The sequence below is a fragment of the Mesocricetus auratus genome, unplaced genomic scaffold (genome assembly GCF_017639785.1).
Source record: "Mesocricetus auratus isolate SY011 unplaced genomic scaffold, BCM_Maur_2.0 Super-Scaffold_100045, whole genome shotgun sequence".
NCBI lineage: Eukaryota > Metazoa > Chordata > Mammalia > Rodentia > Cricetidae > Mesocricetus > Mesocricetus auratus.
In genome coordinates this window covers 1,830,684-1,855,863 of record NW_024429222.1, presented here as the reverse complement: position 1 = coordinate 1,855,863, position 25,180 = coordinate 1,830,684, and the positions used below count along the sequence as shown (strand labels likewise).

Sequence of the window (25,180 nt, the reverse complement as noted above, 5' to 3'; positions counted from 1 at the left end):
TGAGACACTAGACACTCAGAAGAAAGGCATCCATGGACCCTGAACAATGTTAAGGGTTTTTTTTTCCTCTCTTTTGACTCTTTGTTCTTTGGGGGCCCACACTCAGCACCCCAATAATCACATAGAGGCTGATTCTTTCTTATGAATGTCCAGCCTTAGCTTGGCTTATTTCTAGCCAACTTCTTAACTTACACTATCCCATCTATCTTTTGTCTCTGAGATTTTACCTTTTTCTATTTCTGTATATCTTCTCTTTCCTTCTTATTCCATGTCTGGCTGTGTGGCTGGCCCCTGATGTCCTCTTCCTTCTTTTCTCGTTCCTTGAGCATAGATCTCCCCCTCTCATATTTCTCTTCCAATTTATTCCCTCTGCCTGCCAGCCCCACCTGTCCTTTCTACTGCCTTGTGATTGGCCATTCAGCTCTTTGTTAGACCAATCAGGTGCTTTAGACAGGTAAAGTAACATAGCTTCACAGAGTTAAACAAATACAACATAAAAGAATGTAACACATCTTTGCACCATTAAACAAATATTCTAGAGCATAAGCACATGTAACACATCTTCAACTAATATTCTACAACAGTTAAGCAAGGAGATGGCTTAGGCATAAAGGTGCCTGCTGGTAAGCCTTGTAAATGTGTTTTAAATACCAAGGACCTGCATGGCAGAAGTTGAGAAATGACTCTTCCAAGTTGTCTGACCTCCACAGGTACTACATGGAGTGCATGTGTGACTGCCCCCCCATTTATACAAAAACTAACAAAAGTTTTTAAAATATAAGGCTGAAAAATGAATGATACCATGCAAATGGTGTTAAATGGTTGCACATTTTTACTACTGAGACAGCTAATCACACAGGATCCAGTAATTATACCATTCAGCTAAGCAAAGAAATACAGGCGGTCCTTAGTGGCATGGAAGCCAAGTCCCACATTCCTTTTTAAAAGCCTCCTATCCAGTAACAGTAACAAGCCTATCCACTAACCATGAAAGAAGAGTCTTGCTACGTGGAAAAGCCAGCAAATGGGGGTAAGAAACAGAGGACAGCAAAGTCCTTGGGTACTGGGGCTGGTCACAAGGAGACTGTAAAAGAAATCAGTCAGGAGCAGAGACCTGCATTCACTGCTGGGCATTATTAGCATCCAGAAAAGGAAGTAACGGGGAAGGACACGTGTGTGTAGAAACCGGTGAACACTAGATAGTCCCATGTTCATACTACTAAAGAACAAAGCATTTTGAAACCCACGACAGAGAAAAGACTTCAGAATCTACTCTGGGGAACATAGTATAATCCTTCTGTATATAAACTTTTCAAGTAACAAACAATATTTCTGATATAGCTATGGCCTGGTGAGTTCTTACACTGCTGAAACTCTGTGGAATCTTTTTACACACACCTAATTTAAATGATTGGACTAGGGTGTGACTCAGTGGTACAGTGCTTTGCTTAGCATGCTGAGAGCCTAGATTCAATTCCCCAACACTGTAAAGAAACCAACAGCACTGCCAGTTAATTTTGAATCATCTAAAACAAAGGCACTACATGCATGCTGAGACTGCACATCACTTATTACTTAGTTTCAGGCAAAGAGAATTTAGTTATTGCTATATTTGTAGTTATTTATGTGAAAGCAATTGGTAACCCTCAAGCCTAAAATATAACTAACACTACCTTTTAAACTTACACGTACATGTGTGTGTATATCTATGTGTGGGGGGGCATGAGCACATGTCAGGTGTATGCCAGTGCCTTCAGAGGCTAAAGAGGGCATTGGATCCCTGCAAGCTGTAGTTATATGCAGTTGTGAGTGACCCAACCTGGTGCTGGGTAAGAATTGGTAAGTCACCAATCACTAACTAAAAAAAGCTCTACAGCCTGATCTTATGGAACCATTTCTCAATTGAGGTCTCCTCCTCTCTTCCTCTCTAATGACTCTAGCTTGTGTCAAGTTGACATAAAACCAGCCAGGACAATTGACCCTTTGTCAACTGGGAACACACAAACATATCTCTGCTAAGCCATAGTCTTTCCTTTCTTGTTCCTCCCCAAAATTACACATTAACAACAAAATCACAATATAAAACATTTTACAAACTTTAAAAGTCCCAGTCTTTACAAACTCAAACACTTTAAAATTAAGTCTCTTTAAAATCCAAAGTTTCTTTTAAAACCCCAAAATCGCTCTAAAAATTAGTTTTTTAACTGTCAGCTCCTGTAAAATCAAATACAACTTAAGTACATTCTTACTTCAAGAGGGAAAGCCAGGCGTTGGAGGCACATGCCTTTAATCCCAGCACTCGGGCGGCAGAGGCAGGCAGATCTTTGGAGTTTGAGGCCAGCCTGGTCTACCGAGAGAGTTCCAGGATAGCCTCCAAAGCCACAGAAAAGCCCTGTCTTGAAAAACCAAAAAAAAAAAAAAGACGGAAGAACCAGGTCCCAGTCACAACTTAAACAAAGCAAAACTAGACTCCAAAGGTGTGAGTCACACCATGTCCGATTATGTGGGATTCCATCATGGTCTTCTGGGCCTGGGTCACTTCTGCAGTAGTGCCCTCTGCAGTGCACACAGTCAGTCGTTTACATTCCCGACGGCTCCACACCACTGCTGCTGCTATTCTTGGTGGTAATCAACGCTGGGGTCTCTTGTCCAGCTGGGCTCTCTTCAGGGGTTCCAGTCCTGCCACACAGTGCCAAGTCCCAGCTTCTCCATGACCCGCTCATGCCTTCAAAACTAGTAATACCCAGGTGACACTCAAACTACCAAGTTCAGCTGCCAGACCAAGGGAAAGCCTTGGTCACCTCTGGAATACAACTTCTATGTGCTGACTCTGAGGAGGACTTCCCAGAAGATTTCAGGTCAATGATGCTGGCCTCTTCTTAATCACAACTGATATTTCAGCCCCAGTTGACCAGCATTCATTGTCCCAGCAAAGCAAAGGCTTTAGTAGTTCTGGGGTCTTGTCAATCACAGCCAATTTTCTTCAGCTCCAGCTGACCAGACACCACAGATTCTTCACACAGAAGTCCTAGTAGAGTCTTTGCTCTTCTCTGAAATTTTGTAAGCCAGGCCTCTATTATCTGCACTGCTCTCAATATTCTTATCTTCCAAGTTTCCACAGAAAAGCTCACCAAGCTTTGAACACTCAATGGGCCTTTCTAGCCCAAAGTTCCAAAGTCCTTCCACAATTCTCTCCAAAGAAACATGAAACACCATGACCAAAAGCAACTTGGGGAGGAAAGGGTTTATTTCACTCACACTTCCATATAACCTTTTATCATCAAAGGCAGTGAGGGCAGGAACTAAAGGATGGCGGGAACGTGAAGGGGGAGCTGATGCAGGGGCCATGGAGGAGAGCCACTCACTGCCTTGCTCTTCATGACATGCTCGTCATTCTGTCTTATAACACGGGACCACCAACCAGGCACGATACCACCTACAGTGGTCTAGACCCTCCCACATCAATTACTAAATAAGAAAATGCTCTACAGCTCGCCTACAGTCTGATTTTATAGAGACATTTTCACAATTGAAGCTCCCTCCTCTCAGATGATGTGGTGATTTCAAAGAAAATGTACCCCAAAAGGAGTGGCACTATTAGGAGGTGTGGTCTTGTTTGAGGCATTGTGTCACTGTGGAGGTGGGCTTTGAGGTCTTGCATATGCTCAAGACACTGCCCAGTGCCTCAGACGACTTCCTGTTGCCTGTGCAAGGTGTAGCACTCCCAGCCCCTTCTCCAGCACCATGTCTGCCTGCACACCACCATGTCCCTCCATGAAGATAATAGACTGAACCAAAAGCCACATCATTAAACGTTTTCCTTTATAAGAGTTGCTGTGGTCATGGTGTCTCTTCATAGCAACAGAAACCCTACCTAAGACAGAAGTCTATAGCTGTGTCAAGATGACATAAAAAACCATACTGCTCACATTAGAAATAAATCAAGCTAGACCTGGTAGCACAGACATATAAACCTTACTACTTGGAGGGCTGAGGCAAGACAATCACCAGTTCAATACTTGATTGAGGTACAGAAGAGTTCAAAGCCTGTAGGCAGAGGGTTTTTTTGGGGGGGGGGACAGCTGATCAGCTCTGTTCTACCAGCTGCTCCCAAATAACCACACAGAGACTTAATATTAATTATATTAGTTATATTATATTAATTATATTAAGCTGATAGCTTAGGCTTGTGTTTAACTAGCTCTTATAAAATAAAATAACCCATTTCTATTAATCTATGTTCTGCCCCGAGGTTTGTTTACCTCACCTTCGTACTTCCCGTCCCACTCACTCTGCATCTCATGGTATCTCTTCCTGACTCTTGAGACTCCACCCTTCTTCCCAGCATTCTCTCTGCTCCAAAAATCTGCCTAGCCCTCCACCAATCAGCTTTTTATGAACAATGAGAGCAACACATTTTCACAGTGTACAGAGGGTTATTCCACAGCAGAAGCCAGCACAGAATACTCAGCGAGACTCAGAATCAAAATAAAAAACTAAAAAAAGGGCTGAGGATGTAGCTTAATGGTAGAGTACTTATCTAGCAAGCATGAGAAACATAGGTTCAATCTCTAACGTACTCCCCCCAGAAGAAATACAAAAAAAAAATCTAATCATGAGAACTTGCCTCAACTAAGTGGTTGAACAAAGAATGTTAAAAAAAATGGGACAAATAAGCAGAGGTTTAAGGAATGAGTTGATATGTTGGGAAATGATTATCAAATATATGTTGGAATAAAGTACTGAAACCTAACCCTGCTTAGGCAATGGTCAAAACAGATCAAATGGAGTTAAAAAATTCTCATGATGATGCAATGTAAAATACCATTATTTAGTTGTTGTGGGTTTATTTTGTTTTACTGTTTGTTTTGTTTTTAAGGAACTATAAGTCTCCTTTGAAAATATGAAGAAAAGCTACAATTTTTGTCAAAGAAATGTAGTCCCACTTAAGTAAAAAGAAGGCATTCTAAACTTTATTAGAATCCATTCAGAGTCAGGATTCCTTAATTTGAAAATAAAGAGGGGAAGGAGGCTCTCCAAACTGGAGAAATGCCTTCAGTACAACATATGAAGCAAGGACTTGGGAGCAGAGTTTGAAGATAAGCTAAGACATACAATATGTAGATCAGTATTGTTCAATAAAAATACCAGTCACATCTGTGATTTTAGTATCCACAAATAAAGTAGTAACAGGTGAAATGGCCAAAATATTAGCATTCCAACATTTACTCTTTTAACATTATCAACATTTTTCATGCTTTCTCAAAACCCAGTGTGCACTGCATATTTACGACACATGTAGGGTGACCAACTGCCCTAAGCTGCCTGGAGTTGGGAGCCTTTCTGGGACACAACCACTCCAGCGCTAAAACTCATACTAGAGCCGTCACACTTCAAGTGCTCTATATCCGAAACCACTGTACAGTCCAGGGAGCACAGCCATCGATCAAAGCATGGTGCAAAAGAGTCTACACAGACGGGGCCTTCATAATGCACCTGAGAGACAGATGCAGTTTTAAGGTTACAGACGAAGAGTCAGGCACAAGTGACTAGGGCCAGGACGCGGGACAATCCAGTGACAGGCTTGGAGCCTAAGATAAAAGCGCTAGGATGGAGCCCAGGTGAGAGGAAGAGACTAGGAAGGTTGAAGAGGGAGACCCCAAGGAAAATGCGAATAGGAAGGCCTCTGGAGGCGGAGAAAATGGGTAGCATAGTGTAAAACAAAACACCCAAAAGTTAACTGCGCAGTTTAGGCATGAGCAGGACAAAAAAAGAAATCTCTAGATTTATAGTGTTTCAACTGGAGAACATGACAGGAGGCCGGTTGAAAACTGAGAAAGGGAACAGGGTGAAAGGTGGGTGGGGGAAGGGAGCAGCACCCAGGGAGAAGGGAGGGGTCAGGAAAGTAAACAGAACTGGCCTATAGCGGTTCGGACCGGGTTTCCAATCAGATTATCACCAGCAACAGACAGGCAATCAAGCGACAGCACAGAGTTTCTACCCGCATCAGCGATTGCTCCAGAGAGTTATCTAGCTCGCTAATGGCCATTGGTTAAAAGCGCCACTCCCACTTCTCACGTGAGCGGCTGAGACACAACCGTGCACGCAGGCCGCCGGGGCGCGGGTGGGGAAAACTCGGGGTGTGCGGCCTACCTGTGCAAAGGTGGCAGGTCCTGCGCGTCGCTGGCCGGGTCCGGCGTGTTGGGGATGATCCCTAGGATGGTGCTCTGCAACGACGTACCCTTGAGCAGGCGGCTCCGCACCAGCTGCAGGTTGCGGGCCGTGTCCACACTTGTGCGTATAGTGGAGCCGGGCAGCAACACCCCCTCGTGCGTCAACAGCAGCGGAAGGCGGCTGGGGATCTGGATGGGGCTCACAGACGACATGGCGACGGCTGTTAGCACCAGGACTGTCAGGAGGACTCCGCTGAGAGCTCTGATCGTCCTATGCCAAGGCCACCCGAGCGCACCGCAGACAGCGCACTACGGCCCGCCCCCAGGCCGGAGTGCCGACGCTTCCGGCCCCGCCCCCTCCCCGTTCCCAGGCCCCTAGGCTCAAGCCCGGCAGCTTCGGCCCCGCCCCCAGGCCCATGTGCCGCCGCTTCCGGCCCGCCCACAACCCTCCCGGGAGGCCTGAGCGACTAGGCTTCCGGCCTTGGGCTATGACCCGCCCCCCTGGCCCAATAGTACCGGGTTCTGGCCCCGCCCCCAGGCCTGGGCCCCTCAGTTTCTGGCAGCGGCCTCTAGGCTGGTCCCTACACCAGAACACCTCCACTTCCGCCTAGTCCAGAGATACGGTGGGTCCCCGGGTCCAAACTCTGCTGCTGTGCTCAGCACTGAACTTATGATGCCAGTCCGAGTTAAAGAAACTGGTGTGCAGTCAGCGTGAACTGTGCCTACATTTAGATATAAAAGCAATGTTGAGTAGGAGTGTATTTGAACGGTGTACACTAGAAGTATTTTTTTAACCTGTTGTTGAATAGATTTTAGATTTTAACAAGTTTCATACACCTTTCACCCGGTTTCCACTGTTATATTACACAATCAGGGTTCATTATCAAAACGAGGAAGTTAGTATTACCATTACCCACTGACCTTCCCTCAATCTTCTGGGTTTTACTAGTGTCCTTAATTTTCACTTTGCCTATCTCCTAGATCTCTTAAGTCTGGGACATTGCATCCATTTTGCTTTATCTTATTAGTATTTTAAATTGATACTTTCAAAATATTATTTAGAGATGGCTCTTTATTTAAAAATCATCTCACATGATACAGTGAGCTTGAAGCTTTAAAGAAATCCATTATTATCATTTGCAAATGAGGTTAATTCCAAGAGGCCAACTCTTGTTAACACAGTTCAGCCAAGGCTGAAGTTGTTTTTTTTAAGCAGTCTTACAGACTGGCTGACATACAGTGAACTGGAGATATTAATAGCATATGCTTTGAAAGCGTTTGACATGTGCAGACTAATGGAGCAATCGCCTTGCAAAGACAGAAACATACCCATTATCTCCTGAGTTTCCCTTGTTCTTTTTTTTCTCTTCCACTTGAGCCCCATCCTGGCTCCTTACACCTTTTTGTTATGGTATTGTAAACAAAATTTTGTGTCTTCTTATTTGTGAATTCTTTTTCAAGAAACATAGTGTAAGAACCCTGACATTATACTAACCCTGCCCCTTGATGAATGGCAGGGCATGAACAGTGACACGGCTACATCATCGAGGGTTACCGGACTCAGTGCGCATGTGCAGCTCCCCCTTTTTAAGCTACGTGGCCACCCCCTCCCTTACTTTCTCTCTCTCTCTCTCACTATTTCTCTCTCTTCCTCTCAGCTCCGCACAGGCTAATTACCTCTCACACCCCCTTCCTTTCCTGCCTACCAATAAACTCCACGTGGGACCGTTGACTCATGTTCCTGTCTTGTTACTGGGTAAATTTTAGACATTTTAACAACACATAGTTTCTTTATTGATTCTTTGGAAATTTCACATCATGCGCTCTGATTTTGTTCACCTCCCAGTTGCCCATATCCTCCCAGCATCCCTGCAGCACCCCCAAAAGAAAAATTAACAAACAATAAAACCCTTTTTGCTCCTCTCCAACACCTCTTCATTTGTCCTGATGGCATTGGGAGCTGCGGTATGCCACATAGTATACCCATTTGTCCAATAGACTTTACTTGCAGAGAGCAGAGTGTAACAACACTGCTCTGCCAAGGGAAGGTTTCCCAGGCAAAAGTGTTACAGCCCTGCTTGCTCTGATCTGCCTAGGGTAGCCTCTGCTCTGCCGCTGCTACATTTATTGGAAGGAAGCAGCTGGACCAGCCAAGCTGAACATACACAGGTTTTATATAGGGATTCTTGGGGGTGAAGGGGGGGAGTTTTTCCAGGGTAGGGATTGGTCCGATTTCAATGCTGAGCTCAGACTGGCTAGAGCTCTGCTCAGGGATTGGTTAGTTTTCTGCACAGGATTAAGGTCAGATTTGGCTCCAATTTCAGAGCCAACGTGTGTTTCTTTCTCTGGTCCTTTTCAGCCTTTTGGCTCCAATTTTAGGGCCAGGGTGCATTTCTTTCACTGACTCTGATTCCGGGGCCAAAGTGTGTTTCCTTGGCACTGGTTTCAGGGTCCAGGTATATTTTCTTTGGTTCTGTTTTCAGGGCCAAAGTGTGTTTCTTTGGCTCTGCCCAGGGTGTGTTTCTTTGACAGGTCCCCTTTCCCTACAGGTATACTATCATCACTGGATCTTCACTGAAACTCCTCTAGGATATCCTGCAGCTGCCCAAGTCATGGAGGTCCTTTGGGTATCGTTCTACAGGACCAGTCCGTTCACAAGCTCCAGCAGGTAGGTCCTAGATGAGGAAGACATTACGGTGGGACAACCCCAGGCTCGATTGTGGGCCTGGGTAGTAGCTGGACTAATCAGTCTGGGCCACTGGAGCCGCCTACCTCAGGTGAGGTGGGTGGAGCCAACTTCCCTACTCCCATGCCATCAGGGTCAGTTGTCCCTCACCTGTGGTAAGGGATGGACCCATCTATCCCCAGTGAGGGTGGGAGCCAGCTCTGCTGCTGCACAGTGAGAGACAAGGCCGGCTTTCCCAGGGCCAGCCAACCATGGAGCCAGCTCTGCGTGTCCTTCTGATTCCATCACGGTTCCCATGACCTCTTGAGGCGACACAGGTCACAGACATCAACACACACCCCAGCTGCAGCTGGGCCACAGACCCAGACATGGCCAGCAGCAGCAGCTCCAGCCCAGGGTAGAAGCACTAGCCACTCAGATCAGGATGGTGGCATTGCCCCTGGACCCCAACAAGGCCACAAGTTGCAGCTCCAACCCCAGGCTTCAGGATGACTTTTGGTGGCAACACGGGCCTGGAACTCCAACACAGACCACAGCTACATTAGGACCATGGACCCAGACATGGTCCTCAGCAGCAGCCAGGGCTGGATGTCACCACTGCCCCAGGTGGCAGTGCAGGCCACTCAGATTGACACAACCCCAGCAGCAATGTGGCTCTCAGATACTAACATGTCCCCAGACCTTGGGCATCTGCATGGCCTTCGATGGTTACAGGAGCCTCAGACATCAAAACAGACCCTGAGTACAGTAGGGCAATGGGCCCAGACATGGCCCTCAGCAACAGCTGTGGTTTGGGTGTCACCATGGCATTAAGCAGTGCTTTTTAAAGGGCATTTAGTTATTTTGTAGAAGGTGTCTGTTTGTGTTATGGATTCTAGGTTGAGTCACTGAGGTCCAGAGGGAGGATGAACTGGTAGCTGATGATCTTGATTGATGTTGATGGGTACACAGATACTGGATCATTCTTCTGGGTGTGCATTGTTGCCTCGTCCGCTGCGCAGCCTGTGTCCGAGAACGTGCGGAGGGTGTCAGGGATTGACAACACAGAGACTCGTTCAACGATGTAAAGAAAACTTTAAGCAGGCCCCAAAAGGGCTCAAGAAAACTTCCCAAGAAAGGCCTCCCTCCAGAAAAGCTTCTGCTCTCTCCTCTCCCCTGGCTGGTTCTGCTCTGACACCAAAAAACTGATCTGGGCGAATCAGAAGAGGCGGTTAGTCTTTGGACAAGGTCGAAGTCAGGGCGGTTCCGGTGGGCAAGCCCTTTCCAGGAACTTATTGCCCCGGGCATTGTATTGTTTTTAGTAAACATTGTCTTATAGCTGCCTACTCCCAGGCTGATGGGGAAGTGGGTCTCTGCTCAAGGTCTGGTGTCCCCACACATTGTGTTATATATATTGAGATAGACCATGAGAGTAATATGAAAACAAAATTTGCATGGCCCAGGTTCACAAGAGCTTACTTTTTCATTAAGAGTCTCACCTGAGACACTTGGTATCTTTTTAGGAATGGTACTGGGAATTGGACCGAGGACTTTGAACATGCTAGGTATTTTAATGAGGAATCTCTATGGCCATCTTAAAAATTCTGGGGCCTATTTTTAAACACTCGTTTAATTTTTTTTTTTTTACCGAGAACACATATCCTAAAAGCAACAAACATGTATTTTGTTGGTATACTAATTGCTGACTGTATGTTTAGTAAATTAATTGATTTATTCTAATATGTATTTACTTATTTTGGTTTTTCAAGACAGAGTTTCTCGGTATAACAACCCTGGCTGTCCTGGAACTTATTCTGTGGGCCAAGCTAACCTCAAAACTCACAGAGATCTTCCTGCCTCTGCCTCCTAAGTGTTGGGATTAAAGGCATGCGCCACCACATTTGGCTTTATTATTTTCTTGGTTTCCTGAGGCCCTCCCCCCAAAGAAAAACCGAAACAGAATGAGTAAAAAGGTCCCAGACCAAATTGCCTGAAAGTCAGAGTTTTTTTTTTTGTTTTTTTGTTTTTTTTTTTTTGGTTTTTCGAGACAGGGTTTCTCTGTGGCTTTGGAGGCTGTCCTGGAACTCGCTCTGTAGACCAGGCTGGCCTCGAACTCACAGAGATCCGCCTGCCTCTGCCTCCCGAGTACTGGGATTAAAGGCATGCTCCACCATCGCCCGGCTGCCTAGCTCAAATTTTTAATCCTCACCTTTGCCCTCCCCTCATCTCCCACCACCTGGGAACACAGGGCTGAAAGCAAGTGCTTCCTCTCTGTTCTATTCCCAGTCACACTGGACTTCAGCTCTGGCTTCTTTCTGAGAGGAAATTAGGAAGCCAGGGACCTTTGCAGGGCCCTGGAGCTGAATCTCTAGAGGGGATTTTTGTAGTTGCTCCAGGAAGATGGACCTTAAGGAACGCAAGGGGATGGGCCAATTCCAACTGGGGAGAGATGAACAATTCACCTTCTAGAAACACAATTGTTACCCATCCTTGCACTTCATCGTGGTTTATTTGGATTATTTCCCCTGTGGTTACTTTCTTGAAAAAACACATAGAGGAAAGAGTCATACATATGAAACTCTTGGAGCAATGCTTTGCAGGTGTGTGTGTGTGTGTGTGTGTGTGTGTGTGTGTGTGTGTGTTGTTGTTGTTGTTGTTTTGAGATAAAATTTTCGTGCCTTCCTGCCTCGGCCCCCAAGCATTGAGATTACAAGCGTGTGCCATCATTTGTGGCTGTCACTGCAGGTGGTATGAATAAATCGGGCCATCAAATTATGTTCCAGCTTAAAAAGCAAAAGAAACTCTTCATTTACTTGGTCTCTAAGAACCTGTCCTTCTGGTCTGTCACTTGCTGATTAATGCAAGGAAGATAAATGTTCAAGTTTACCACTCTAGGACCTTCTTTTGGTTCAGTGATGCAATTAGCTTTGTTAAATAATGAGCAAAGGTTCAGGCTCAGAGCAGCCAGGATCCAGGACTTTCTCTATGATCCAAGGCTTTTGCAGGTCATGAGGTTGTCCACCTGCCTTCACTGTCATTGGAGGATCTTGCGTAGGTTTTCAGGTATGCTTTTTGGCTCACTCACCTGATTATTGCTGGGACTCACCTCTCCTACCTCTGCTGGCAATTTACCCCATCTAAGACATTCCCATGATTCCTAGGTGTTCACAACCTAGGTAATCCATTAGGCTCACTCACATTTCTAGCTTCTTTCATTCTTTCTGGTTGTTTGAGACAGGGTCTCCCATAATCCACGCTGGCTTTAAGCTTGCTGTGTAGGCTACAAAGGGAACTCCCAAGTGCTGGAATGTGAAAGATGTCCTAGTGGAAGGAAGGGGCACTTAGGAAAAAACTCAGTTACTTTTTTAATTACAAAGGTGTGTGTGTGTGTGTGTGTGTGTGTGTGTGTGTGTGTGTGTGTGTGTGTGTGTGAGTGAGTGATCTGATGTCTGCAAGCATGCCACCGCATTCATGCAGAGGTCAGAGGGTAACTTTTAGGAGTCAGTTTTGCTTTCCACTTAGATCACCGTGATGCACACTGCAGGCTAGCTAGCCTGCAAGCTTCTGGATGATTCTCTTGACTCTGGTTCCCATCTTGAAGCAAGACTGCTAGGATTACATGTGTGCTGCTTCATCTGGCTTCTCTCCATGCTCAGGTCTTGGGGCTTTCACAGCAAGTGCTTGTCTTAGCTAAGTCATCTTAGTAGCACCGAGTCACCAGCTGTAAAAGGACTTTTCTTTCCACCCACCAGCTCCCAAATAAGTGACAATGAGACTTGATATTAATTATAAATGCTCGGCCAATAGCTCAGAATTATTACTAACTAGCTCTTACAACTTAAATTAACCCATTTATGTTAGTCTATGTTCTGCCACAAGGTGCTACCTCTCTTTTACCTTTTACCTCCTGTCTCTTCTCCGTCTGGCTGGTGACTCCTCTGACTCTACCCTTCTTTTTCCCAGTGTCCTGAGTCTGGTTCTCCCACCTAACCTTATCCTGTCCAGCATTCTCAGTTTGGCTCTTCACATAACCTTATTCTGTTCAGCTATCACCCGGTCAGCTTCTCTATTAAACCAACCACAGCAACATGTACTCACACAGTGTAGATGAATGTTCCACAACCATCTTCACTAAATGGGGTGCTTGTAGAGTCTGCTTACAATAACTTGTGGAAACTGATCACCAAAACAAGACATTTTGACAGTTTAGTTTTACTAAATACAAATGCTATTTTAAAATAAATTGTATTAAGCTTAGAGTTAGGCAAATTAAAACAAAACAAAGAGTCTTAGTGAGGGCTTCTTTTTCCGTGTGTGTGTGTGTGTGTGTGTGTGTGTGTGTGTGTTTTGGTTTTTCAAGACAGGGTTTCTCTGTGTAGTTTTGGAGGCTGTCCTGGCACTCGCTTTGTAGACCAGGCTGGCCTCGAACTCACAGAGATCCGCCTGCCTCTGCCTCCCGAGTGCTGGGATTAAAGGCGTGCGCCACCAACGCCTGGCCGTGTGTGTGTGTGTGTGTGTGTGTGTGTGTGTGTGTGTGTGTGTGTGTGTGTGTGTGTGTGTGTGTGTGTGTTTTAAGACAGGGTTTCTCTGTGTAAGTCCTGGAACTCACTCTGTAGACCAGGCTGGCCTGGAACTCAGAGATCCGCCTGCCTCTGCCTTCCAAGTGCTGGGATCAAAGGTGTGCGCCACCATGCCCAGCTATCATTTATGGTTTTGAAGCTCACATCTGCGTGGTCATAACAGTATGGAGGGGGTGTTGTGTGCTGCTGTTCCCACTTCTACATTTAGTAATTATTGCTTGATGCTGCAACGATAAACGGCACACTTACTGAAAGTAAAAATAAGTATTTATTGTAGAAATTACTCACAAGAGACAAAAAAGTAATCCAGATGAGCCGAGTAGTTTTCCACCGCCGAACTGTTTTTTTTTTTTTTTTTTTTTTTTTTGGTTTTTACGAGACAGGGTTTCTCTGTATTGTTTCGGAGGCTATCGGTCTAGCCCGGCCTCGAACTCACAGAGATCCGCCTGCCTCTGCCTCCCGAGTGCTGGGATTAAAGGCGTGCGCCACCACCGCCCGGCTCCACCGCCGAACTGAAAGCTGGAAAGCTGAAAAAAAAGAAAGCTAGACTTCTGCTGTTCAGTCTTTTATACCTTCCTCGTAACACCCCTAGCCATGCCCAAAAGTGGGCCTGGCTAGTGATGTAGTTCACTGCCTACATCCGTATACGTCTTTAGTCATGCCTAAAGTGGGTGTGGTTAGTGGTGTGGTAAACCGCCCTTTTAGTACCTCATCTGTATGCGCCTCTAATAAGTCACATGGTTAATGGCGGAACACTGTTTCCTCCTACAATTGCTTCCTTGAAATCAGCCACTGTGGGAATATTTACTTGACAGAAATTGGTAAAAGATACACATAAAGGCTTGATTATAATTTTGTTAGTTATGTGAGCTTAAACAGGAAGTGTAGGAAGTGTTAATAATATAAATTAAATTCACAAATATGTTGTCTGTAGCTGACACAAGGTGAATGTTGTGGGAAGAGTTTCAGGCTTAGAAACTAGCCAACGGTTCCTAGAGTTATTGACAAACAAGCTCAAATACAACCAGCATAAGTCTTTGGGATTTCACTTTTCTCTTAATCGTCAATGTTAAGCAAAATTTCAAGCAGTCCTGAAATTGTTCTGCACACACTGACTGTGATAGCTAGTCTTGATTGTCAACATGATACACTTGAAGGAGAAACTCAGCTGAGGAACTGTCTCTATCAGATTGGGCTTTGGGCATGTCTGTGGGGCATTTTCTTGATCGATAATTGATGCAGAAGGGCCCGGCACTCTGTAGGTGGTGCCACCTCTGGGTGGGTGGGCCTGGTAGGTGAGCAAGCCGGGAAAAATAAGCCAGCAAGCAGTGTTCCTCCATGGCCTCTGGTTCAGTTCCTGCCTCTAGGTTTCTGCTTTAAGCTTCTGCCTCGGCTTTCCTCAACCTCAGACTATAGCCTGGAGGCCAAATAAACATTTGTGTCCTCAAAACTGGTTTTGGTCAGCATTCTATCACAGCAACAAAGAAGCAAACTAGGATTGTAGGTTTGTTACAGATACCTTGATCAATGCCAAGGAGGAAGCAACTTGCCAGGGTGCATGACTTACAATCTGGGCTTTTCTGCCTTAATCCCTCACCTCTTTCTCTCCACAGAGAGTCTTTGTGTGTGAACAAACCTCACAGCAGTATCAGCAGAGGTTCAGTGGATTGAGTCATGTCAGTTTTTGCCTCAATATTTATGACCTATGTTTGCATGTAACCGGAAAACTACACCCCCAATCTTACTCACAGAGTGAGCGGTACCCTCTTACCTAGAGCACTCTTTTCCCACTATCCCCGAAGAGCCCACATTCTACCCTTATGCAGCATAAACAGCCTCATGACACAGCAGGCAAGTCTGTCTTCCACAAGCAATGTCTGCCAGAGTTTATGTGATCTGCTAAAGGAAGGAGGATGGGATAAAGAAAGTTAGAGAACCTTCTCTCAATACAATGTGTAAGTTTGTAGTCTGTTTACTTGCAACATAACTCAATCTGAATGTCAAAACCTATATCTGGATTCCAGGATTTAAACCATAAATTGAATAGGCTCTAATGCCAGGTGAAAATAGCAGGCTCCTTGTAGCCTAAGTGAGCCTCCTGCATCACCCTCCCAAGTTCTGGGACAGCAGGCTTCCCACCATGCCTGGCCAAGAAGATGGCTTTCTGAATAGGCCTATGGTGAGTCAAAGGAGGACACAGAAGATGGAAGTCTGGGAGCAAAGTGGCAAGGGCGGCTAAACAAAGGTTCTCTAAGTGACTGTCCCAGAGGCTTGAGAATATTCCCGGGAGAGAGAGAGGAGCAGATAATGCTATGGCAATGACATATGTAGGCTTTCAGGCGTAAATGAGTCATAATTCCTACTTATGACACATTTCCTATGGTTTGACAATACCTGGCTCTCTGGCCATCTCTAGTTCTCTATCAATGCTTAAGTTATCTATTCCATTTATCTATTTGTCTATTTATGATACACATTTGTAAAATCATTATCAGCATAGTAACTTGGACCTTGATGATCACATCCATCTTTCTTTTTTTTTTTTTTTGGTTTTTTTTTGAGACAGGGTTTCTCTGTGGCTTTGGAGGCTGTCCTGGAACTCACTCTGTAGACCAGGCTGGCCTCGAACTCACAGAGATCCGCCTGCCTCTGCCTCCCAGTGCTGGGATTAAAGGTGTGTGCCACCAACGCCCGGCTTCACATCCATCTTTCTATTTGTCTATAATGGTTACTATTTTCAAGTTAAATCAAGGCTCACCTAGGAGACAAACATAGGGAAGATCCAGAGAAAGTCTCAGGATTGGACTAACCACGGTTGAAGAAGTTTCTGTCCCACACAGTCCTGCAGTAGTTTAGTTCCAAATAAACACACAGAGGCCTACATTAATTATAAACTGTTGGCTGATGGCTAAGGCTTTTTATTGGTAACTCTCTCTTAATTATTAATCCATTCCTATTCATCTGTGTATCTCCATGCTGTCTTGGCTTACTGGTGATGCCCAGGTCTCTTGCTTCCTCAATAGCTACATGGCGTCTCCCTTGAGACTCACTTTCTGTGTCCTCTTCCCAGAATTCTCCTAGTCCGATAGCTCTGCCTATACTTCCTGCCCAGCTACACCCTGCCTGTCCATTGGCTGAAAAAGCTTTATTCATCAACCAATAAGAGAAACATATACTCACAGCATACAGAAGGACATCCCCCGTCAACCCGAGTGTGAGTAATACCATCCCTGCGGATTCTGGGCTAAATAAAAGAGAGCAAGCAAGTGAAGCTCCAGTGTTCATCTCTCTCTGCTTTGGGGGACCCACTGTGGCCCTCTGCCTCATGTTTCTTCTGCTACAGCTTCCCCACTTTTATGGCTGTATCCCCTCAAACTGTAAGCCAGAACATCCCCCTTAAAGTTCCTTCTTGTTATGTATTTGGTCACAACAACAGGAAAGGAATCAATCCTCTTCCCTGTATCTTACTTCCCTATTTTCTCAACTCATCACAGACACTGTCTTCAGTCTTTTTCGAAAGCCTGCCCTATATATACTTCAAAAATAATATTACAATCTTTTCTGATACCATAATGACTTGATACCAGAACCACTGACTCCACTCCCACATGGATACCAAAATTGCAGGATGCTCAAGTCTCTTATATAAGATGGCATGATATGAAAAAAACAAAAACCCCTACCCTACAAACATCTTTATAAAGATTTATTTATTTATTATGTATACAATGTTCTACCTGCATCCCTGCAGGTCAGAAGAGGCACTAGATCTCATTACAGATGGTTGTGAGCCACCATGTGCTTGCTGGGAGTTGAATTCAAGACTTCTGGAAGAACAATATTTAGAGGTGACTTTACGTCATCCGAGAAATACTTGCAACACTTAATACAATAGAAATGTTGTGTGTGCAGTCATTGTATCGCTTGGGAAGTAAAGGAGCAGGCAAGCAATGTATACCTGTTGACTGGAGAGGCAGTCCCTCTCCCCAGCCCTCTACAGTCTCTCAAGTGGAACCTGTGGATGTGGTCCCTTAAAGAGCCACAATCCTCAATCCTCATATTCTAGACCTGTCCCAGATTCAGAGCTATGTCCCCACACTGTCATGTCACCTCTACAACCACTCCACTGCAGCCTATGGCACATCAGAGAGACAGTCATTATATATGCCCATTCATTCATTCATTCATTCATTCATTCACAAGGATTATGGAGCACCTACTGTGCCTGGCAATGAACTGAGCAAATGGGTGTGGAAGAGGAAGCAAAGTAAACTCATAAATAACCATGTGCCTAAGCTGTTTTAGGAGGGTGAGGAAGTGCGAGGAAGAGGAGGAGGAAGTAGAAGGGATAGTCACTTCCTCCTCTCCACTGGATCAAATTGCTTTATAACTGAATACAGCCTTGCTTCCCAGGATCCTCAGAGAACAGCACCCCTTTGTCGTGCGCGCATGCATGTGCTCATTTTTTATTGATTACTCTTCTAGTCTGCTTGCTTGGGACTTTACCACTAAGAATCCCTCTTGCGAATTTGAGTCTCCCTTTTCTCCAACACAGTTTCTATAAATTTATCTATCAACAAACTCCCTTCGGTGTTTCCCATTTTTTTTTCAGAAGCTGGGTTTCTTTGCATGGCAGCTGGGCTGTTGCCCACCTGAATTAATATTGATACCCAGCACAAAGTACAGCTGGGTCATTCTTAGTCGGTCTTCAGTTCACCCTTGCATATTCCTGTTGGCCTGTGGAACGCTAGTTCTAGCTCATAGATCTTGTGCCTCTGGCCCACATAGCTGCTGGTGCTACTCTTTCTCCATCACCTCTATTGTCTAAGACCTTTGGCAAAGTATGACTACCCTTGTCCAGAATGCACAGTATGAGGGGTCAAAGAGTAAAATAAACAGTGATGAAATAGACAGTGATGCCCACCCCACCCCACATGTAAACTCCTAAATTTGACATCTTTTCCCAGTCTTTCCTTTCTTCTTTCCTTGCCTTTCTTTCTTTCTCTCTTCTTTCTATTTATCTATAGTTAAGTTTTTCTCATGTTGAAACACATAACATCAAAAGCAATTTTGAAAATAGAATATTTACATGTACTCTCAGATATGGTTATTTCTTGTGTGTATATGCTGTGGTGTGTGTGTGTGTGTGTGTGTGTGTGTGTGTGTTATATACAAGTATGCAGGTGCTTGAACCTATATATGAACACGTGGAGGACAGAAGAAGAAATTGGGTGATTTCCCACTGTTGCTGTCCGCCTTATTCTCTTGAGAAATAAACTCACTGAACCTGGGGCTCACTGCATGTTTTACTAGGCGTGTGGCCAGCAAGCCCCAGTGATCTCTCTGCCTCTACTCCCTGACACAGTCTGAAATTACCAGCATTTTATTTGGGTGTTGGGCATCCAAACTCAGGTCCCCATGCTTGCACAGCCATCTCCCTAGCTTTTTGTCTGCATTTTTTGAGTCAAAAACATGTTTTATCCTGGCCCTGTGTTGAAGCAAAGCAAATAAAGTAATACAATGATGCAACTTGTGTGGGTTCATGCCCAGAGAGCCTCCCAGCTCCCATCAACTTTCCCCTAGTGCTGGCCTGCTGACTGACATTTGGAGGTCTTGAAGAGAAGCCTGTAGGTGTTACAGTTGGTGGCCTCAGATTCTTTGACTACTTGTTTGATTTATAAGCTGTCCCCACTGATACTGAAAGGCTTAGAATACAGATGCTTAAATTGTCATCTGTTGCCCTGTGGGCACCATAGCATTATGTGCAATGCTAACTCATCATTGATAGCCCAGCCCCAACCTCTCACTTCTCTTCCCCAATACCATGTTTGGTTTGAGAGCATCACCCCAACTTCCACTCTGGTAAGGCCACTGTTTCTTCCTCTGATGTTTCTACATTTGTCCAGCGCTGGATAAACCTCCCATCTCCCTCTCTTCCCGGTCTCTGCTAACACTGACGGTCTATGATTGAGTTGAACAGGTCTCATTGATGCCTCAGCTCCCTATGCCTGCTACCCCTCAGTTCCACCCTGCCTGCTACCTTCCAGGCAATCATCCCAGAACTCAGCTCCCATTTTTGCCACTGCTTTGTGATCACTCAGAAATTTCATAGAGGAGTTCTACATGTCTTAAAATTAAAAGCTCATCAAGCTTTTGGCCCAGCAAGTCTGCTGAGAGTATTTAATGTGTTGAGATTTCTACCTGTGAGTATGAAGATCCATGCCCAAGAAGAACCATGTTGCACTGCTTATAGGACAAATGGATCAACACAAACTAGGTGTCCCTTACCAGAGTACTTGTTAAATAACCTGTGGTGTCACTTTACAGTGGATATATAAGATGCTATCAAAGGAATATCAACCAGCCATATATTGTACATACCTTTAATCCCAGCTCTCAGGAGGTGGAGATGGGGAGACTGCAGTTTAAGATCAGCCTGGCTTATACTAAGTTACAGACTAGTCTAGACTATGTAGCAAGACCCAGTTTCAAAAACAAAGCAACAACAACAAAGGGAAAAAAGATTCCTAAGTCTAACAATTAAAAACAACATTCACCTATATAATCTATACAATACATATATATGGATAAATTGTTTCTAAGTATGTAGATAAGATACCATGCTAATGGCTGCTTCCTAGAAAAGTAACTAAGAGTCTCAGATGGGAGAAAGACTTATCAGTGTAGTTTTGCTTCTGCTCATAGGTTTGCAAATGGTGTGCATTGGTTTAAAAGAAATGAAAGGAGGATAGAAATGTAAAAGGCCCTTAGCGTTCACTACAGCACAAGATCAAGTCTAAATATCTTAGCATGGAATTCAATGGCTTTCCTTTTGATACTTGGGATGTCACCAGTGGCCTGAAGTCCAGGCCACCTGCTCCTTTAAGTACCTCCAGGTGCCCACTCCACTGCTGTTCCTAAATCAGGCCTTGGGGACATGACTGAAGTGGGTGAAGGTAAGCGCTACAGCTCGGATGGGACTCTGTGTTCAGGCTGCCTCCCTAGAAGGTAGGCGGGCACCAGCTCTTCCTTCTCCAAGCAGTGAGTCTTTGCCAGAAGCCACTGCTTTCAGGGTAAGGACAAGGCTCTCATTCTGGAAGAGAAGTTGGGGCTGGGGCTGTAGAGGAGAAAGGCAGCCTTGCCCCACAAAGTTGAGCAGGCTTTGGAGCAGGAAGAAGGTCACGCTTGGTGTCCTTCTGGCCAGCACTTTCTCTGCTAGTGGGAGCGTAGCCATGACCCTACACAGACAGTCTGATTTCCAATTGTAATGTTTTTCTGATGATTTATTCTTTACAGCCTCTTTTAATCTACAAAAAATCCCTGTCCCAAGATCATGTTGTATTACTCTCTCAACTTTACTGTCCCAAGCTGGCCTAGTCTACCAAGCACTGCCTACATTACATGTAAACTATGACTCCAGCTATGTGAACAACATAATTTAGAGAGCCTCACATGTCCCTAAGAAAGTCCTCTTGTTATTCTTCTTTTAGAAAAGTGATTATAAGTCACTGGGGACAGAGAACTCATTCTCAGCCAGAGAGCTCAGTTCTCCATGTAAACCTTTTCCTTCAATGGGAAGAACAGGTCTCATCTATAAGATGGCATTAGGCTAATGTCCTTCTCTGGCAGCTGTGAGGTTTAAATAAATAAACACATACAGAGTACTTTGAATAGTGCCAAGCTGAATGCTATGTGTTACTCTAGGAGCACAGCAGGCATTGCGTAAGGGTTTGTTGGATGAGTGAAAAAATGGGGGTGCTGAAATTCAGCACATGGAAGTGACCTTGATGCACGGCAGTGACAAGAGAGTCTTGCCCTCCTTCCTCACCTTTGAGACAGGGTCTCTGTAGCCCAGGCTGTCCTTGAGCTCATACCCCTCTGCTTCTGGTTTCTGAGTGCTGGGATTACACATGGGGGCCTTGTCCAGCTTTTGGACTCTTTGCTAAAGAGACCTCAGTAGTGTATGTTAATCTAAGATTTAAACACTGGCTTCTGCAGCATCATTGCTTGTCTGAGGGATGGGGCAGCCAGAAACTCCCTGCCATGCCAATGCAAAGGGAGACCTTGTATGCTGCTCAGGATCTTAGGTTTCTGCCCTGGGCTCCTAATTCATCAGGTGCCCTGTGAGTTAACATTGCCACCGTGGTCTCTGTGAAGCCTCAAGCAATTGTACCTTATCTGCTGAGTAGTGTACCTAGTACAAATGTCTTTGCCCAAGTCAGTGATTCAACAACAGAAAGGTGCAGTTGATAGGTTGAGTTGGAATGAGGTTTAAGGCAGGGTTGGAGAAGCCAGAGGACAACTTTGTGGAGTTGGTTCTCTCCTTCCTCCTTTCCATGGTTTCTGAGGATCAAACTCGGGTTACTTGTCTTGTGTGGCAAGTGCCTTTCTTTATCTGCTGAACCATCTTAAAAGCTGTCAATTTTTAATTAATTAAGGATAATTTCCTTCTTTTTTACTGAGCAAATTTGGAAAGCCTCTTTTAAGTCTCAGGGAAGTTAGATTACCAGGTGTCCCAGACTGTGAGCCTATCTTGGTCTGTACAGGGGAAGTTTTTTCTGACACATTGTCCACCCCTTCAGTCACAGCTGCTCATTCTTGTCCGGTAGACATGCTACTTTTGGGTAACTATCTGCAGAATGGGACCTGTGGTATCAGCCTCTCAAGACCTGGTTCATTGCTGGGAGAAGTAAATCTGGACTGGAGGGAAATAATCTCGTTTCTGGAGAAGGACACTGTGGTGGTTTGACTGAGAATGGCTTCCGTAAGCTCACATGTTTGGATACTTGGTCTCCAGTTGGTGGAAATGTTTGGGAAGGATTAGAAGGTGTGACCTTGTTGGAAGAGGTATGTCACTGGGGGGTGGTCTTTGAGGTTTCAAAAGCTCATACCATTCCCAGTTCTCTCTCTCTCTCTCTCTCTCTCTCTCTCTCTCTCTCTCTCTCTGCCTCCTACTTTTTGAATAACATGTAAACCAATCACTATGCTTGCCTGTCTGCTACCATGCTCACCACCATGATGGTCATGGACTCCAACCCTCTAGAACTGTGAGCCCCAATAAATTCTTTCTACTATAAGTTGTCTTGGTCATGCTGTCTCTTTACAGCAATGGAAAAGTAACCAAGAGACATTAACCCATCATGAAGGCAATGCCCCCAGATCCAATTACCTTCTATGAGGCCCTGCCCCTTAAGTTCCAACCACCTTTTAATGCAATCATATTGGTGACTAAGCTCCGGCACATGGATGCTTGGGGGGAATCCACATCTAAATCATAGTATGTAGAGAATGTCATATGATCTTGGATTTCCTTTGCTATCTACAGGAGATCATAGACTGGTAAAATATGTTGTGGCTAATTTAAAAGCACAAATTTTAAGGTTTCCTTTGTTTTCAAAATTTTACAGGTGGATCCTGCTTTTTAAGTTACAAAGAAGGAAAACAATCCCTAGGAAGACAAATCCCCATGCCTCACAGTCTCAGTTTAAGAGTCGCCTCAGACTATTTGCTTGTGGAGGATTATGCAGTGAAGGGCAGCTATGGATGTGGGCTTTCCGCAGTCAGTTTCCTATGGCATTAGACTCAATGACTGCATTTTCTTTCTTTTTAATTTATTTTCTTGCCCATTATTTTTGCTTTTCAGGGAACAAAATACTAGGATTTTAAAATGTTTAGAAGATAATTCATAAAAACCCATATACCTACCAAGAATATCAAATAATGAAATATTTATTCCACCTGAAGTTGACCCATTCCTCACCTCCCAATCTTTCTGTGGCCTATTTCTGTAAATGTGTTCATAGTTGTACAGTACATATGTACAAATCTCCAAGTGTTGATAAAGTTCCTTTTACATATGTTTCAAAGTTTACATATTGATTTTTTGTTTGTTCTTTGGTAATTTGCCCTTTTAACTCAGCATTTGAGCTCTTCCATATTTAATATACTTTATTTTATATATTTATTATTTTTGGAGGTTCTTGCTATACAATCTAGTATGGCTTCAAACTTTCAACTCCCACCTCCATCTCTAGAGTGCTGGAATTGCAAGTATTTGCCTCCATGCATACATTTTCATCTGCAGATTCTAGAGTTCACTTCTTCCGATGAACATGAGGTCGTTCCCGTTTCTTCTCCTTCACAAATACACTTCAGTGTGCTTCCTTCTAATCTGTCCTGTGGGTGCCAGAGAGGGTTCTTTTAAATGGCTGATGGATAAAAAAACTGATTGGCAGAGAGAGATGCCATGTAGCTACGGGGAAAATAGAGTGCATCGAGCATTCTCTGGTAAGATAAGGCCATGTAGAAATACATAGATTAATAGTTATGGGTTAATAATTAAGAGAGAGCTAGCCAGTAAGAATCCTAAGCCTTCAGCCAAGCAGTTTACAATTAATATAAGCGTCGGTGTGTTTATTTGGGGCAAAGCGGCTGTGGGACCAGGCGGGAAAGAAACTGAGTTCACAGTGCTTGCCTCTATGTGTGTATGAGTACCATGTGCATACCTGATGCCCCAGGAGGTCAGAAGAGGGCACTGAATCTCCTGGAACTATTGTGACAGATGATTGCGAGCCACCATATCAGTGCTAGGAATTGAGCCCTGGGCCTTTGTCAGAGCAACGAGTGCTCTTAACTACGAAGCCACCATTTCAGTCCCCTGAGAAGCCTTCTAAGAGGCAGTTTTTAGTTGAATTGTTGGTTCATAATTACCCAAAAATCTTCTGTATCAGTAGATGGCATCAAATATTCTCTAGGTAATGGAAGCAATCCACAGCCCCCTCAACATTTTTCTTTTGACGCTGGGATGGAGCCGAGGGCCTCGCATGCTGCAAGTGAGTTGCAACGCTCAGTCTTGGCTCTCCACCCCAGCATTCTGTGCGATGGCTGCCTTTGATCATCACCAGCGCTTGCAGTTGGCTAACATTATATTTACCCTCACATTTTCCTAAAGAATAACAAAGTTGAACACCTTTGCATATATATTTTTAAAAAAGATCTTAATGCTTAGAGTTTTGAGACTGGATCATTTTGTTAAAAGATGGGCATGTCGGCGAGATGAGGACACCCAGAGAGAAGACGGCTGGGACAGGGATGGTGGATGTTACAGAAGCTTCAGGAGAAGCCCCACAGGTTTCTCCCCTCCCTCAAACATGACACCTATTCCACCCAGGGTAACGCTTTGTTCTGGCTCTCCATGGAAGCTCTCTATTCGGGTGACTCCCGACTTCACTTTCTATGGTGCTCTTTCTCTCGATGGACTGTGGTGCTGTCACAGGGACACCAAAGATACAGGCAGCCATGGACAGCCCCTCATGGCTGACAATGGTGTAGGAAGAGGAGACCGCCGTCTGCTTGCCGCTGGACCCTTGGGAGCTTCCCGCATTTCTTCCTGACCCCCAGCCTGAGCCATGTACAGTGTCCTCTTGATCCTTGTGTGCACGTGGGCTACAGAGAGAGCAGCAGGGGAATCCACGGCGTGCGCTGTGGAACATAGGAGGTCTGAAGAGTCCCGGAAGTGAATGTGGAGCAGAGGCAGAACCCTGTGGTTTGGACCCGAATGAAATCCTGGTAATCCTGATAATCAGGTCAGCCCCATGTGACTCCCACCTCTACCGGTGGCCTTCCTGAGAATGTTGGAAAGCAGGATAGAAGGTGTTGCCAGGACTCCTGACTCTGGAGGGGGTAAGGTTATCAGGAGGCATCGATTTTCTTCTCTTTACCCGCCCCGTGCTGGAGTTCCCAATACCAAAGAAGGAGGCCAT

At 44.9% G+C, this 25,180-nt stretch overlaps 1 protein-coding gene across 1 annotated transcript in view; it reads right to left on the bottom strand.

The window, feature by feature from the left end:
* Lonp2 (lon peptidase 2, peroxisomal) overlaps positions 1-6,498 on the bottom strand; it is a 105,670-nt gene extending 99,172 nt beyond the window's left edge. The window contains exon 1 of the mRNA XM_040735334.1: positions 6,154-6,498. Coding sequence (XP_040591268.1) covers positions 6,154-6,386 — 233 coding nt within the window. The 5' untranslated portion in view covers positions 6,387-6,498. The remainder of the gene's footprint in view (positions 1-6,153) is intronic.
* Positions 6,499-25,180: the final 18,682 nt, after the last annotated feature.